We start from the raw sequence: 15,401 nt of genomic DNA, 5'->3' as shown, positions 1-15,401 counted from the left end.
GGGAAGCAGACTTGGAAATAGGACTGAATCAATTTGGAAAGCACCACTGGAAAATTCAGAAACAAAATTCACAAGACAATATGTACTGACATAGCATACCCTTGAGGAATTTGGATTGCTGTAGCAAATGCTAAACAATGAATATAAGAATTGGACAGCAGGGATATACAAAATGCTTGATCAACAGCTTTTAGAGTAAGGTATCTGAGAAGTCCAGTGTGTCGGCATTTATTTGCATCTAGCGGTGACGTTGCAGAATGTAACCAACTGAATACCCTCAACTCGCTCAGCGTGTAGAGAATCTACGGTGGCCTTCAGGTCAGTTAAAAACACAAAAGGCGCTCTCTAGAGCCTGTGGTTTTGGTTGTCCGTTCTGGGCTACCGTAGAAACATGGCGGTGCAGCTCTGTGAAGAAGACCTGCTCCCTATATAGATATGGGGGGCTCAGTCGAAGGTAACAATAACCCAACGATTCTTAGTTTCAGTCGATTAAACATGAATTAAATCATAGTTATGAATATTATTCTTTTTCTGCCAATAAATACCCCTAAACCCTACACACTGGACATTTTAAGTAGAATTGTGTGGATAAAATATTTATAAATAAATCATATAAAATGGGAAATTATTACCAGCTAACCAAAGGATAAATTAGGATTTAAAAATCATTTGGAGAGTGCAGCAGGTGTTAAAGCAATAAATAATAAGTTTGTAAAACACGTTGAAGTGAATTACCTCTTTATTCGTGGGTTAACTCTGGATATAATCTCTCTTTTTCTGTGGGCACCCTGCAGTGCCTGACGTAGAGGTGAAAGGTGAGAGTGCTCACTACCTCCTCCTGGTCCAGGGCTCGGAGGACGTTGGGTTTGGAGGCTGCAGGGTCAGGATTCTGCACTCAGACAGTCAAATCAATGGAGCGGCTGCCATGGCAACCGTCTCAGGGCTGCTGAGAGAGAAGTGTCTGACATCATCAGGTATATTAAGTTGTCATGTTCGTAGAGGAGTGTGAGTGTGTGTTTCTGTGTGTGCCACTGTGATTGATTTCGTGTCACTTTAATTGCTAAAAACTTGAATCACAGCATCTTGGACCTGTAGCGTGAACATTTTTTATTTTGCACCATTAAAAGAATGCCAAATCAGCTATTTTCAGTTCCAGTTTGCTATGTACCCATGGATGTACAGGCAATTATAACTGGATTACTTTGTAGTGAAGAAAACTTGGTGAGTCTCAGGCAAGTTCTGGGGCTGTGAGGAAGGAGCGTCTTTTTCTACAATGTCAAAGTGGTTTATGGATGTTTATTTACTTCATAATCATAATCAGAGATAATGTTGTCCTCGGAAAGTGTTTGAGTCACTATGAATCTAAAAATATGTGTATCATGTCTGTTATGACTCGAAGAAGAAGGAGTACAAATTGCTGATGGTTTTAAACCTCAGTTTGAAAAACATTTGGAGATTTGGGAACATTTAGCAGTAATTTGTTACACTTGAAGCCTTTCAAGTGTTCTGTGTCTCTTAAAGCAGCTCCTCAGCTCGGTTGGAGTAGAAGCCCTTCTGGCTTCATCGACAGAATAAGGGGCGGCCATTGTTCATCAGGTTAGCCTGTATTATTTCTCCTCCCCTCCTCTCTCACAGCATTGGACTGCTCCTTTAAGGATTTCCTCATCCTTGTCACTAAACTAAGAACAGTCAATCAAAGAGAAAAGAAGTGATAAAGGGTGTTGAAGAGACATGGATTGACAGAGAGAGAAGGAGAGGTGATGAGGAGGAATGGAGTGAATGTATAGGTGAGAGGGAAGAACCGGATGGATGGTTGAACAAAAGCCTTGGCTGGTTATGGCGGACTAGAAGAACAGACACGTGAATTTCAAACTGTTGTATGTTTTGTTCTCTAAACTTCTCTTCTTCCTGGATGAAAGTCCTTCATTGTTCTTGGGCTTTATATGTTATTCAAGAGACCGAGTGTGGTGTTTCCTCCCGAGAGTTTCCACTGTTGTTTTACTTTATGCAACCTTCAGGAGACGTTTTTGAAATACTTTTAAATACAGAGCAAGAAAAAAAGGTGCCCTAACTGCTTCAATGACAGCAACGTTATTAATAAAAATGAAAGTCTTAAAATGCATACCTGAGGGTTGTTGCACCAGAACACAAAGCATTAAATACTCAATATATATTTGTGACCTTTTCTAGCATAATGGTTTGAGTCTCTTTTACCAACAAAGCAGTGACAGATTTAATTAATGAACCATATGTTTACTACAAAGTATGGAAGCAGCAATAGGTTTATCTGTTGTTGTTGTTGTTGTTGTTGTTGTACCTCATGATGCCTTAAACGGGGCTATAATGAATGAAAAATGAGTTGTAATTCCTTCCAAGAGTGATATTCTTTTAGTTTCGTTTCGCAGATTTTTTTAGAGACTTAAAGAGTTTTCTGCCAAGTATTTCAAGTGAACTGACCTTTTTTGCAGCAAAATCAAAGAACTCTCTATTGCCTCTTCTGATCCTGCTCGAGAAATATCAAAACATTCTGCAAATTCCTCTCCAAATGAATACACAGTTGAGATTTACACATTTTTTTATTCACTGTTTGTCTCTCATTGGCCAGGAGGCGCTGTAGGCAGCATCTTCTACCCTCTTCCCTGTCTTCAAGGAGCCGGCCTGCTGAAGAGAGAGAAGAAGGTGACCCGGGTCCAGACCCTGGTGCTCAAAGAATATCTCAGTAAGTTCTACTTTTACAACAAATCCAAGAATATTCTGTAATTCTGGGAATAAAAAGTAGGTGGTGTAGAAGTCAAACGTTATGTAGACAGAAACTACAGCACACTGTTGAAGTCAAACAGATTTCATCACCACTTTTGTTGTGTTCTAGTGCTACCAATGCAATTTTTTTTTCTTGCATGCTAATTGCTGATAATATCCAAGAAAAGCCCTCAGAACAGAACCTCGAGTTCTCTACGATATGTCAATCAAACGTTCATGCCCCCAAGCAGGATGGAGAAGCAACCTCTCACAGAGCAGTAGAGCAGGTTCATGGAGTTGGTTTTATGGGTACAGATTCTTCACATAACACATAACCTTGACTCATCAGGAATATTGTTTGAGACTTCATGTTGACTTCATGACAGACATATATACATCCACCTGGTTGATCGTGCACACTGTTCAGCAGTCATTTCTACAGTGTGGGGATTATCTGATTCATGTCGCTAACCCTTTCTGTACCCTGACACACAACTCATTCTTCCAACATGTCTTTATGGTTTTGGGGATCAAGACACGATGTATAAATCTATATTTCATGGATGGAAGAACACATCAAATAATTTGCTTCATGGCTCATAACTTCAAAAACAGGTTATAAGATCTTCAAAACACAGATTAATCTCATTTCATAAAGTTATAAGAGCTGAAAGAATGAATTGATTAACCGTTCAGTCGATGTACAAATGACAAATTTGCAACTATTTTAATAATTCATTAATCATTTCAGTTATTTTTTAAATGAAAAAGTCATACCCTTGCTGGTTCTTCTTAAATGTGAAGATTTGCTGCATTTTCTCTATTTGATATAAATTGAACATCTTTGGGTTTTGTAATGTTGCTCGCATAAGAAGCAAGAAATTAGAAAATTGCAGTGGCAGTCTTCAGAGTGTGTGCTTTTTCAACTGTCGGGGCAAATCAGAGCCTCCTGAACTGTTTTCAGTTTGAGCTCTCACCAGCCCTCAGCACAGGCTGGTGCACAGAAACGCTCTGTTGAAATATCATTATTTTACAGACACACATTATGTCCCCTTGGCAGGAGAAGATAGCGAAACACCAGTAGAGTGGAGCCAGATTAAATGAAGTGGAGTGAAATTCTTCAACTTCAGGAAAAGCAATAGGGCTGTTCTTTGAAAAGGCCGTGAGCGGAATGAAGAGCCCTGAGAGACCAGAGACCTTAATGAAATTCATTGCAATGTATTCTGACTTGGCATTAAATTCAGAAAAGGCGTGTCCTTATGAGGGGCAAAAGTTAGAAGTATTGAACTGAAGTTTACTGGAAGTTTTCTTTGATTATGTGAAACGTGTGTGTGCACCATCATGGGTCTGTATCTTGTCTCATAGGCTGTAATCAGTCTGTGTCTCTGCATGTGATGTGATGAGTATTCAAGCTGATGCTTGGACTTTTTCTTTCAATTCCACTGGTTATCTAACTCTTAACCGTTTATAATGTAACGTTTTTAATTTGCCCCTTCACACCCATGGCACTCTGCAGATGTTGTATCCGTCCTCTCCACTGACTTCGACAATTCTGTCGAATATCAGGCAAAAAAATACTCAAGACGATGAATAATTACGAATTAATTTTACAACTCAAGTAGAATTTACCAAACGATGCAATTTGACATTTACATAGATAACCATACATTTATTAGGGCAATGATAATTATCAGTGAGGCTACATCAGAGAGGAAACTTATCTCCTCCCTAATTAATGCAAGAGATTCTCCCCGTTTCCTCACAGATCTTTGGAGTTTGGTGTAGTCGAGGGAAATGACTAGTCTGGTGTTGAGTAGTAGTGAAATTCAAAAGCTAGTGCACCGAGAAACAAAAGAAGTCCAAACCTAACTTTGAAATGTTGCCAAGATTAAAACCAGTGTCTGTTTGTGTGTCTAGGACAAAAAGAAGAAGCGTCCGCTTCAACCTCAATACCCGTCAATGACTTGAAGGCCATTCTCAGTCTGGCCAGGGAGCAGTATCTGAAGATGATTGACTCCACTCTGCCCTCTGCTGCCACCTGTCTGACAGACGGGGAGGAGAGCACAGCCGCCAGGAAGTCAGGTATGGATCCCTCCAGAGCTACAGTACACGCAATGAAACTCCTACCGCTCCCAGACCACCTCCTCCTACACCATCCTGTGAAATGCTCTGTTTCTACTCCTTAAATAACACTTTCTTTTTTAAGTTGTTATTGTGTAGGCAGAATGTGAAGAACTGGAACAACTTCTCTATTCTGTCTCGGTAGTGTTCTCCTATTATTCCAGGATGGTTACCCTCATTGCTAGCATGCTGTCAGAGCATTTAAACAAATGATCTTCTTTTGTTGTGTTGCCTTGATGGAGTGGTAAGTTAACAAGCAGAACTAGATACAAACAGTTTTCTTGTGAGTCTTGTGCATCAACCTGTGTTACTAGATTGAGACTCAGCTTGTGTATTTGTATTGGAAATCGTCTAATTCTCTCAAACATAACGGCCTTGTCTTTGAGTGTGTCCTCCCAGTTTCATATTTTGTACCATTTACCTATATTTAGCTCTTATTTGGTAAAGCCAGTAAGCTTCTAATAAGAGAAGTGATGATGGATGTAAATGTGTAGAGACCTACATTCTAAGTTGCATATCAGGTTGTTTTATTTTTTTTTCTATAATCCTTGCCCACCCTCTGCTCTGGAGAATATTATTTACAGCAATGAACTGCTTCTGCAGTCCATTAGGAATGTCTTTTTGCATTTCTGCAGCACCCTGAAGGTGTGAATGACTTTGTGTGGGCTTTCAAACCACTGGCAGAGAGCTTCAGTCTCTTCATATATCACACTTACAACCTGAGGACATTTCTGTGCATGAAAAACCATCATCTTGTCAGTAAACCTGCTCGAGCAATGCCAAGCAGTATTTGCAGTATACTGCAAAACTAAGGATCGTTCCATTCAGACTTGAAGGCTTCTTTTGAAGTGCTCTGATTTCGGGGCACGGTGTACTCCAAAGTTCCTTCTCAATGGGGAAACAACCTGTGACTGCAGTTTAATGGAAATCAACCAGGTTTTGAAGAAGAGGGAGACAATTTTTTAACTGCTCACATTTTCAATCAGACAAATAAAAATGTCTCATGTGAGACTCGTATTCAGCAATGGTGGTTCTTAAGGGGAATTTACCAAATGAATCATTGGGAACGACCAGCTGAGCCTTGATGCTTCTTTGTTGTAGGTTTTCCGAACATTTCTTACCTGCTATCTGACTGGCCTGAGAGGAGTGTCCTCCACAACATGGAGAACTTGCAGAGGAGAAGACAGAAGAGAAGGTACATTTTTGTTTTGATTTGTTGTCTTTTCGTCTTTATTACTGGAGCACGTATGGCATATGACAGAGATACACATAAATGACGACAATCACCGCCCAATGCATCTTTGGAACAAGCAGCCAGGCCGGGCCGGCCCGGACGCCACAGAAGGCTGAGTTGACTGCCTCAAGAGGAGAAGGCTCTAAGCTAACCCAGCTAGGGCCGAAGACTATTCCACCAACCGGTCTGTCCCCGACTAATGTCCGGTCGCAGGAAAATAAGATGGATGAAATAAGACTTAAGGCTAACCCAGCAACGGGAGATCAGAGACTGTTGTGCCTCCATGTTTACATAGACCTGGCTTCTCTGGGGCATCCTGGATCAAGACTCCGGTGGGACAAGAGGAGGGGGACTCAGTGTTTACACTAATGATGCTTGATGCTCAAACATAGTCAATGTGGGTGACATTGTTCCCCTGATATTGAACTTTTAATGTCTGCCAAGATGTCGGCAGACATTAAGGGTTTCGTTTCATTTCTCTTGTCACATTTTTCTTTTGTAGCAACTGCGTTTTGTTGTGCAACCCTGTGTTGCATAATGATGACAATACATTTTCCTTGAATCCTTAAATGATATTTAAATAGACACATGACAGTTATGTGCTCTTTATATGCAGTTTATGATCTACAGTGTATTTTGTGTGTGTGTGTCAGATTTGGTCTGTTAGGTCCAGGCTCCAGTGACAGTCTGCTGGGTCCTAAAGACAGTCAAAAGAGCTCCTCTGCATTACTGGATGCCAGAGAACTTCTAAAACACTTCACATCTGATGGCCTGCCCACTGGGGATCTACAACTCCTGGCTATCAATAGAGGGTAGGTTCAGTCATCTTTTCTGGCTTAAGCTTATACACATATAGGCCTTCACACAGGAAGACAGCAAGAGACAGTCATGAAGACAGAGGCAGCCACAGACTGACAGGATTACAAGCAGACAACCGGCTGAGAGTGGCTCACGAAAAGATGATCATGAAACAAGACGTATTAATAAAATAACAGATTTACAAATGAACACGCACATGCTGTATTCAGGTAGACGGTATCTGTGTTGTTTTAGCATGGTTATGAATGACAGTTAATGAGTCTTAATGAGGATTTGATTACGATCATTAGTCTGCTACATACTTTGTCGAAATATTGAGTTGGGTTAAAAAAGGTGCAGAGCAGTCATCAGTTAGTCCTAATAATCATGTAAAGCCAAACTCTGTGTTTTAATCAAAATTTGTATTTGTGATTGAATGAAGAGAAAAATATTTTCTTTGATAAACTGTTTATGTTTTTGTCCCCCACCCCTACTCTCTCTTTCTTCCTCATTGTCTTTGTCTCCAGTAATAACGTGTTTCAAGTGTCACCAGACCTTTCTCCCAAGAGAATTAGCCAGATGCCCTTCAACAAAGCCTCAGTGTCCCATTACCATGGCATAGAGTAAGTTTCTAGAAACTATGCAGCGACTGTTCAGCTACAAGTAACTGGTATTTTAAAGTACAGGCAGCAATGAAAAGTGTATTATGATCAACAGACGCTCAGGCAGTAACAAGTCACATCAGTCTCCATTCCTTCTTAATTTAACATTCATAAAAATGTATTTGTTCATTTAGGTTCTGCCTGGACAATCAGCGGTCCTTGGACCGGGACCAGGCCTTTGTAAAACTCCAGTCCCGTCTGATTCGATACGAGACCCAAACTACCTGCTCCAAGGAGCCCTGTGCCCTCCCGTTCGCCCTCAGCCCCGCCCCCTCCCCTGCTGTGATGTCAGAACCAGGAAGTGTGCCAGACGGAGAGACTCTGCAGAACGCTGATGTAGCGCGACTCAAGCGCAGGTCGAGGGACACAGACATTATCGGAGGTTATCCTCGCAAGAGGTAAGATGATGATGACGATGATGATGATGATGATGATGACGATGATGACGATGTTTGTTGGTCCTGGTTATCACCAAGAAAGCGTTTGAATGAATGGATACATCGATGGATGGTTCTTGGGGTTGCAGTTATGGTACCAAGAATGTTTACCATGTTTGTGTCTTAACCCTCCTGTTATGTTCGTTTTTTAGGTACAGCCATGATGTTCACGGGTCAAATTGACCCAGTGCATGTTTGATCATCCAAAAGTGGTCAGAAACCAAAAAATCCTAATAAATATAGTTTGTACCTCATCACCAACTCCCTTACTAACAATTCAATCAGTATTTAGTGGAATGGAGTTATTCACCCCTCCATAGATCATAGTTCAATTAGGATAACTCACTCGTTTTCATGAAAAATACATGTTTTACAATTTTTTAGGTACTTTGGAAAAACCTAGATATAAATTGCATTAGTCTACCATAACATGTATTTATTTCTAAATTTTTTGTACATTTTGAAACTTTCTTTTTTTCATGGGGTGATGTAGATAAATAGAGATGAGACACCTCTGCTGTTCAGGGTCATATTGACCCGCTCACTCAAAATCAAGCCAAATGAATACAAAAGGATTTGTATTGAAAGTAAACTTCATTTATGTTCATTTATAGTGTTAAGAAACAGAAATCTACAAAAATGAACAAGAGATGAGCCCAATGAACGAGGTGTGTGTGTGTGTGTGTGTGTGTGTGTGTGTTTGTTTCCTCATTTCCTCGTTTCCTCATCTGATGGTTCATAATCAGTACCATTTGTAATCTAAATTGACCTCAAGATGGTCTTCATCTTCAGACACATCCTCCTCTAGTTCACTGTCGTGATCAAGGATGTGCTCCAGAGCCTCCAGAGCCTCATCCTTTGTTTCTGTTGCTCACGTTGTCCTACAGTAAGCTGCTGTGTTGTATGCATCTGCAGAGTGTAATGATGGTAGGACTCCCAAGCAACCCTCCCCTGCTAAGTGTGGGCGGAGTTTATAAAAGGTTCCCGTCAAAGTCAAAATAGTATCTGTATTTCTCGCACAGGTGGGGTAGTGAGAGTGTGTGTGTGTGTGTGTGTGTGAGAAATGGGGTGAAACATGGTGGGAGGGAGTAAGAAATACTTTGTCTCACGTTTTCAAAGAAAGAAATGGTCTAAACTTGCCACTTCTGACCCCTTATAGCCTCCATTTTCACTGCCGGGTCAAATTGACCCGAACATCATCTCTGTTATAGAAACCTGCAGGAGGTTGTTGCAAATGCATGAATTTTTTTATTTATTTTTTTTAAACGTTGATTACACTAAGTAAGGCAAGCAGAAGAAGTTTCATACAGAAAAAGTACTTTAAACAATTTTTTCTAGATTTTCAAACTTTGAAACGGGTCAATTTGACCCGGAACATAACAGGAGGGTTAATGTTTTTGTCTGAATGATCCAGGCTGGTGAAGTCAGAGAGCAGTGACTCCCTCTGTTCTCAGAGCAGTGGCAGCAGTGGGACACTCCCCGCCATTAGGTCTCTGCGACAACAGACGAGCAGGTCCCAGTCCACAGCCTCAGGTGTGTGCATGGTATTAATGATCGGACTGTATAATGAACAACACTCTCAATCTGTTTTAGCATATAGGTGCTTCAAAACTGACAAATATGCATGAGAAAATCTGCACACCATTGCTTATAATGTTAAGTAAAATGTATCAGCTTAAAATCAGCTTAATTGTTTAGTGACATCCTAGGCATGCAACCAGTATGACGATATCAAATTATACAAAGAGCAGCAATTCCAAACATTGAACTTTATCCATCATCTCTTCCCACAGCAGCATACATACATATAACATCAATACATCATATGTAGTAACTTACTCTTTTTTATGGAATTCTTTATTGAATCATTTTATAGGCCTAAAATATCTTTGACATGTGATTATAACATCAAAAAGCTTCCAATAAAGCTGTTATTATTAGCATGTATTATTTGCAGATTTGTAAAATTAAATGTATCTCCTCTGTTAATGACACAATATACAGAGATCCTAATTGTATAGAACTTTATTAACATGTTTTAACCAATTCAAACTTACTTCAAGCCCCTCAAAATGTTTAGGTGAAAACTTTGGAAGACCTCCTAAAATAATAAAAAAAAATTATGGTTTCTGACTGTAGTGACTGTTTACAGGAGAGCCTAAACACATGTTTGAGTTTGACTGAATTATATAATCATTACTTATTTATATTGATATTATTATGATCAGGATTAAGTTCTACTCAGACATCTGCCAAGGATTTGTAATGCCTTGATGTTCATTTTGCTGGCATTACTACCCAGGTTTGGTGACTCTTCCACCTGCTGACAAACCTAAACCTCAGGAGCTGAAGAGGCATTACGAAAAAGCAGAAGACAAACCTTCGAAAGAGTCACGCTCCCAGAAACACAACAGGGTAAGAGTTTGTGTGTGTGTGTGTGTGTGTGTGTGTGTGTGTGTGTGTGTGTGTGTTTGTGTGTGTGTGTGTGTGTGTGTGTGTGTGTGTGTGTGTGTTATTTTAAAAGCCAACATATTCATGCTATAGAAATAGTCTAGATACAACTGTTAACTTGGACTCATCATAGCGTGTGAACCTCACTTGTTTGTGTATTTCTAGCAGGAAGCATGGCGAGCACTCACTGTGGATTTTTGGTTCATACATGAACTACAAATACATTTTCCCTTCATGTAAGGTGGTTAAAGTTTCTTGTTAGGAGGCACTTTGGCAGCGGACATTGACCATGACGGCATAACACTGCATTTCTCTCATACCAACTAGTTTGTGATTCACAGTAAACATGATTACATTTAGTAAAACTACCTCATACCATGTTTGCCTTGGATTGCATACCTGACAAACTGAAAAATTAACAATTTATTGCAAATTAGTTGGACTTCACAACAAATACTGCTAGTCTCCTCTTTGTCAGTCTCTCACTGAGCTTTACCTTTCAGTGTCCTTAAACTATCAGCACTCCAGCAGGACGACAAGCAAATGTTAGCATTGCCTCGGTATCTGGAGCTAAACAGATAAAGAGCCTGGATTGCTGGCCTGCTGTGGTCACTCTGCCTCTGTGTGACGGGTAAAAACGGCAAACCCTTGTCGTGACTAACAACATACAACTGCAAATGAAGACGGGAGCACTGTGTTGTGTTCATGGTGCCACCTAAAATCAATGGTGGAAAATGCTAGCCGGGTTGATACCAGTATGTTTCACCACGGTATAAAGCTGCTGCTATACTGCCACACTTCTACTCATGACAACGACAGACACATTTTTAGTGATGCTGCCACACTCGCACAAGATCAAGGCAGTTACTTTGATGAGTAAAATATCATAACTAGAGCCACAAAACTGAAACCCAGGTGATATTAACCCATAGTTTTCCTGTAACATTCACCTATTTTACAATGAATTGTCAAAAGACTATATTATACTGTTTCTACTAACGACTGAATGTGTAATTCCCCCACTCACCACAAACTTTACACGCACAAACACACACAACACACTTACTGTCTTTCTACTACAGATGAGAGCTGTGCAAAAGCTCCAGTAAAGATGAACATTTTGTGTTTTGCATATGATCACTGTGAATGTGTGGGCTGCGTTATAATGTCGCAGAAAAATCACTTTACAACTATACCATTATCATGTCACCTGCTGCCTGCCTCCATAGACACACACACAAACACACACACACACACACACACACACACACACACACATACACTTTTCTCTCCCATCTTTTATGTATTTTTAGGGTACAGTGTGCAATTACAGAAACATGTACATGGCGACGTGACACACACACACACCGTTACTTGTGTCCCACGCACAGCTCACAATCTGTATCGCAACCTTGACTTGTTCTGATTTCTGATTACTATTCAAACAGGCTTATCATCCAAACCCAAGTATAGGAAAGAACAGTTGGCCCTGTTCACAAATAATGATAGCAGTTTATTCAGGACAGAGATTAAAAGCTGCCTTTCTCCTCATGAGACTGAATGGCACAGATGATTCCTCACAATAATTTATCGTGTTTCCTCTGAACAGTCGCTGTGACAAGATTAAAGGCAGATCTATTTATTTCAGGAATGTGTTTTTTCCCGTGGCGAAGCTACCGGTAAAATATTTGTATGTTTTGTACCTGCAAGCTCACACTGAATGTAAATGCACGCAAGTCTGAGCAAGGACGGCCCCCAAAGTCGAGACATTTTGACATCCCTTCCTTTTTTAAAAAGGGAGCTGTGCTAAAATTAGCTTCTCTGAACCGGATTAGCGTCAGGTGGTTAGGGAATAAGCACAACTAGTAGATGTTTTCACAGTAATGCTAATATAGAACTGTGAGCGTGTTTGTCTTTTGTGTCCTCAGATGCTGCAGGAGGTAGTGGCTAAAGCGCTCAAACACCACGGGATCACTGCCGAGCATGAGTGCTTTGAGGCCTGCGGCAAAAGACTGTTTGATATCTCGAAATTCTACCTCAAGGTTAGTCTGTTTACTGCCCACACACAGCCAGCGCCATCCTCCCTTTGACAGTTCCTGTATTTGTATGCTTCTATGGATCCAGGACTGGTACTGCAATTTTGACCATATGTTGTGTTTTGTTATAGATCCTCACAACAAATTAGACCAATAATAGGAACAGTTTGAAGACATCCATTTCTGATATTTTTGCCAAAAACACACATTTTCCATCTATTTTCTTTTGTGGCTCCTTGTAAGTTGTGATTAGGTGTTTTTTGTTTGATAGAATGTAAACACTGAGGAAAAACTGTTGCCAACAGTGCTGGAAGAAAGCTACTTTGATCTACTTAATATACTGTTGGGTACTGTCAAAACTATACATTTATTTTCTTTTGAGTGTTTGATTTATCCTAGATATTTGTTTTTGTGTAGATAGTTCTTTCCTTTGCTATTTTTTTTGTTTTTGTTTGCACCTGGAATGGATACCACACTTGATGGACAGTTATCTGCATATAATTTATTTCTTTGATGCATCACTGGTCTGTTCAAAGTGTTTGATTTTGATTATGGACACATGTGTAGTTTAATCTAATAGGACTCACTGTAGTGAAAGTATGGCTGTCTGATTCATTAATTTCCCTCTGAAATGTGTTGCAGGATAAAGTAGCTGAAAATCAAAATGCTCAAGAATATATTTTATAGATATTTCAGTACATGTACTGTACTTGATTACAGTTTGCTTTTTTTCCTCTACTCTGTTCTACCAACATCCTCTCCCCACTTCAAATGTGCTCAACTTTGGCCTAAAATATCTGATTCGTATGATGTAAAGCCCACTTGAGTTTACCGTACTCTGTCAGTCAGAGTGATCTCCTCTTCTGTTGTCTGATCCCAGGATCTGAAGTCATCTCGTGGTCTGCATGAGGAGATGAAGAAGGCAGCCAGCAGCAACGTTAAACAGGTAACACCACCAGACACCACTGGTTCTCAGCTTGGCTTTGTAGTCCTGCTAAACCTGAACCTCCTGAACGGTTCTGTTTTCTTGTTGTAGGTCATTGACTGGGTGTTGGAGAAGACTTCAAAGAATTAAAGACAGTCTTACAGAATATGTGATAAAAACTTCATTTTTATATGATTTTTATTATAGCTAAAAGAAGGTTCCACCTTTTTATTACATTTTTTTTCCTAAGAGTGTTTACATTTTAAGCCTTCCTGATTAATTTTAATTGTTACATTAAGTGTGTTTTAATGAACTTAATCCTTTATTTATTTTGATCATGTCTTCCACTAAGACATCATTTAGTGACATATATTCTTTTTAGATGTATTATTATTTATTTTTTTCAGTTTGTGTTTGTGCACACGTCTTTCTGATATACTCCCACTGCTCCAGAGCCTTGAAACAGAAAAACAGAAACCTGCTGAGACAGAATCGACGAAAAGGCAACGTTGGCTTCAAGTTGCAGTTGTTTTTTCTTTGTAGCTATTTTCAAATATGATTTTGAATCCTTTCCCACTTTGTTCATTTTCTTTCTAAATACTATAATAATTTTATGGCTTTATGAATGTACATATTTTATCTTTTTACTGTTTGTAACACAATAAAGTGTGTATTTCTTTATTTGTGCTTAGTGTAACTTCCTGATTACCACATGAGGCAATGGTGTGTGCATGTGTTTGTTTAGAAAACTAATTTGACAGTATGTGTGCAATCTCTAAAAAATATGTATTATTATAATATCAGTGTTGACGACCTACAGCCCAGTCTGAATGGTAGCTGTTATTCAGACGCTGAAAGCAAAGCCAGGAGCAGTGCAGAACACCATGAAGCGCCGATTATCACTGATGGTTATACTTTGTACAAGTACCGACTGATGAGGAATGCTGCAAAGATTTCTGGATCGCCATAATGAGACGCAACAGTCTCAGCCAGGCGTTCCGCTGCTGGCACCATGCTGTCTTTTCGCCAAGAGGAGCTGGCTACAGGTTTCTGGCAACAACAGAAAAATCTCCTCCATGCCAAGATAACATAAAATGATCCGCTTGAAGTTGAACTTCACAACAAAACGCTTCAACTTCACAGCAGTGGATAGTTTTATTCTGAGTTGGCATTGTATTACCTGCATGAATAATGACGATACAAAGACAGTTTTATGACTATCCTCGAGAAGCCAAATGTGTTGAGGATAGCTGGACTGTTCAATACACAGGAATAACTTAGGCACGTTTTGGTTTGTTACTTGGGTGCAGTTTGGTACTAATTATATGAGAATTACAAATGTTCTGCTCTATTTAAATAGAGGAAACTTTATTCTCCATATTTGTTGACCTGTATGCTTCCCTGTAGACACATTTGACAGTTTGCTGACTAAAAGACTGTCTGGTCATTCAGAAATTATTTTGCAATATATAATTGCAAGTGCACCAAGTGTAACACTATCCTTTATTCTGAAATTTAGTATCAAATCACATAGTTCTTTCTGAGAAACTTCTTAGACTTCTTAATTATTAGGAAATGTACAGTAGATACTCGACTTTGGTGACTCTCACAGTCCTGTGAAACAGTTCTGTCTTTATTTAGTGTCGGGGGTTGGTACTATTGTCCTAATGTAACTAAAATGTAGACACGAGTGACACTTTGTTGACCACCTACTGCTACTTTCTGGTCAGCTTTCTGGTTAGACTATCCAAAATATTGTCTCCCTGTGTTTTTCATAGCAGCAATACTCACTTTGAGGTTATTAAAGGGCATGTAAACTGCACAGCCTGACATTTTCACTGTGCATGTTTTTGTGCGGATGGACTGAGTGTGGTATCCATCAGTGTTTGGGAGAACCACTGAATGTCAGGGTGAGTGCAGATAATACGTTATATTATCTCCATGTGCTGGTTGTATCGCAGTGGACAAACAGAAGAGATGATGCAGTTTAGATTGTAC

The 15,401-nt window shown here is 39.7% G+C and overlaps 1 protein-coding gene across 1 annotated transcript in view; it reads left to right on the top strand.

The window, feature by feature from the left end:
* mtbp (MDM2 binding protein) overlaps positions 1-14,005 on the top strand; it is a 28,806-nt gene extending 14,801 nt beyond the window's left edge. The window contains exons 12-23 of the mRNA XM_068735757.1: positions 795-974; positions 2,606-2,719; positions 4,657-4,821; positions 5,962-6,055; positions 6,748-6,906; positions 7,420-7,515; positions 7,689-7,952; positions 9,406-9,524; positions 10,294-10,406; positions 12,371-12,484; positions 13,359-13,424; positions 13,515-14,005. Coding sequence (XP_068591858.1) covers positions 795-974; positions 2,606-2,719; positions 4,657-4,821; positions 5,962-6,055; positions 6,748-6,906; positions 7,420-7,515; positions 7,689-7,952; positions 9,406-9,524; positions 10,294-10,406; positions 12,371-12,484; positions 13,359-13,424; positions 13,515-13,553 — 1,523 coding nt within the window. The 3' untranslated portion in view covers positions 13,554-14,005. The remainder of the gene's footprint in view (positions 1-794; positions 975-2,605; positions 2,720-4,656; positions 4,822-5,961; positions 6,056-6,747; positions 6,907-7,419; positions 7,516-7,688; positions 7,953-9,405; positions 9,525-10,293; positions 10,407-12,370; positions 12,485-13,358; positions 13,425-13,514) is intronic.
* Positions 14,006-15,401: the final 1,396 nt, after the last annotated feature.

This window comes from Cebidichthys violaceus, unplaced genomic scaffold (genome assembly GCF_023349555.1).
Source record: "Cebidichthys violaceus isolate CVI_PGR_0920_01 unplaced genomic scaffold, fCebVio1.0.p SCAF_7, whole genome shotgun sequence".
Taxonomy (NCBI): domain Eukaryota; kingdom Metazoa; phylum Chordata; class Actinopteri; order Perciformes; family Stichaeidae; genus Cebidichthys; species Cebidichthys violaceus.
Note: the sequence above shows the minus strand (reverse complement) of the source record. Positions and strands in the feature narration are given on the sequence as shown.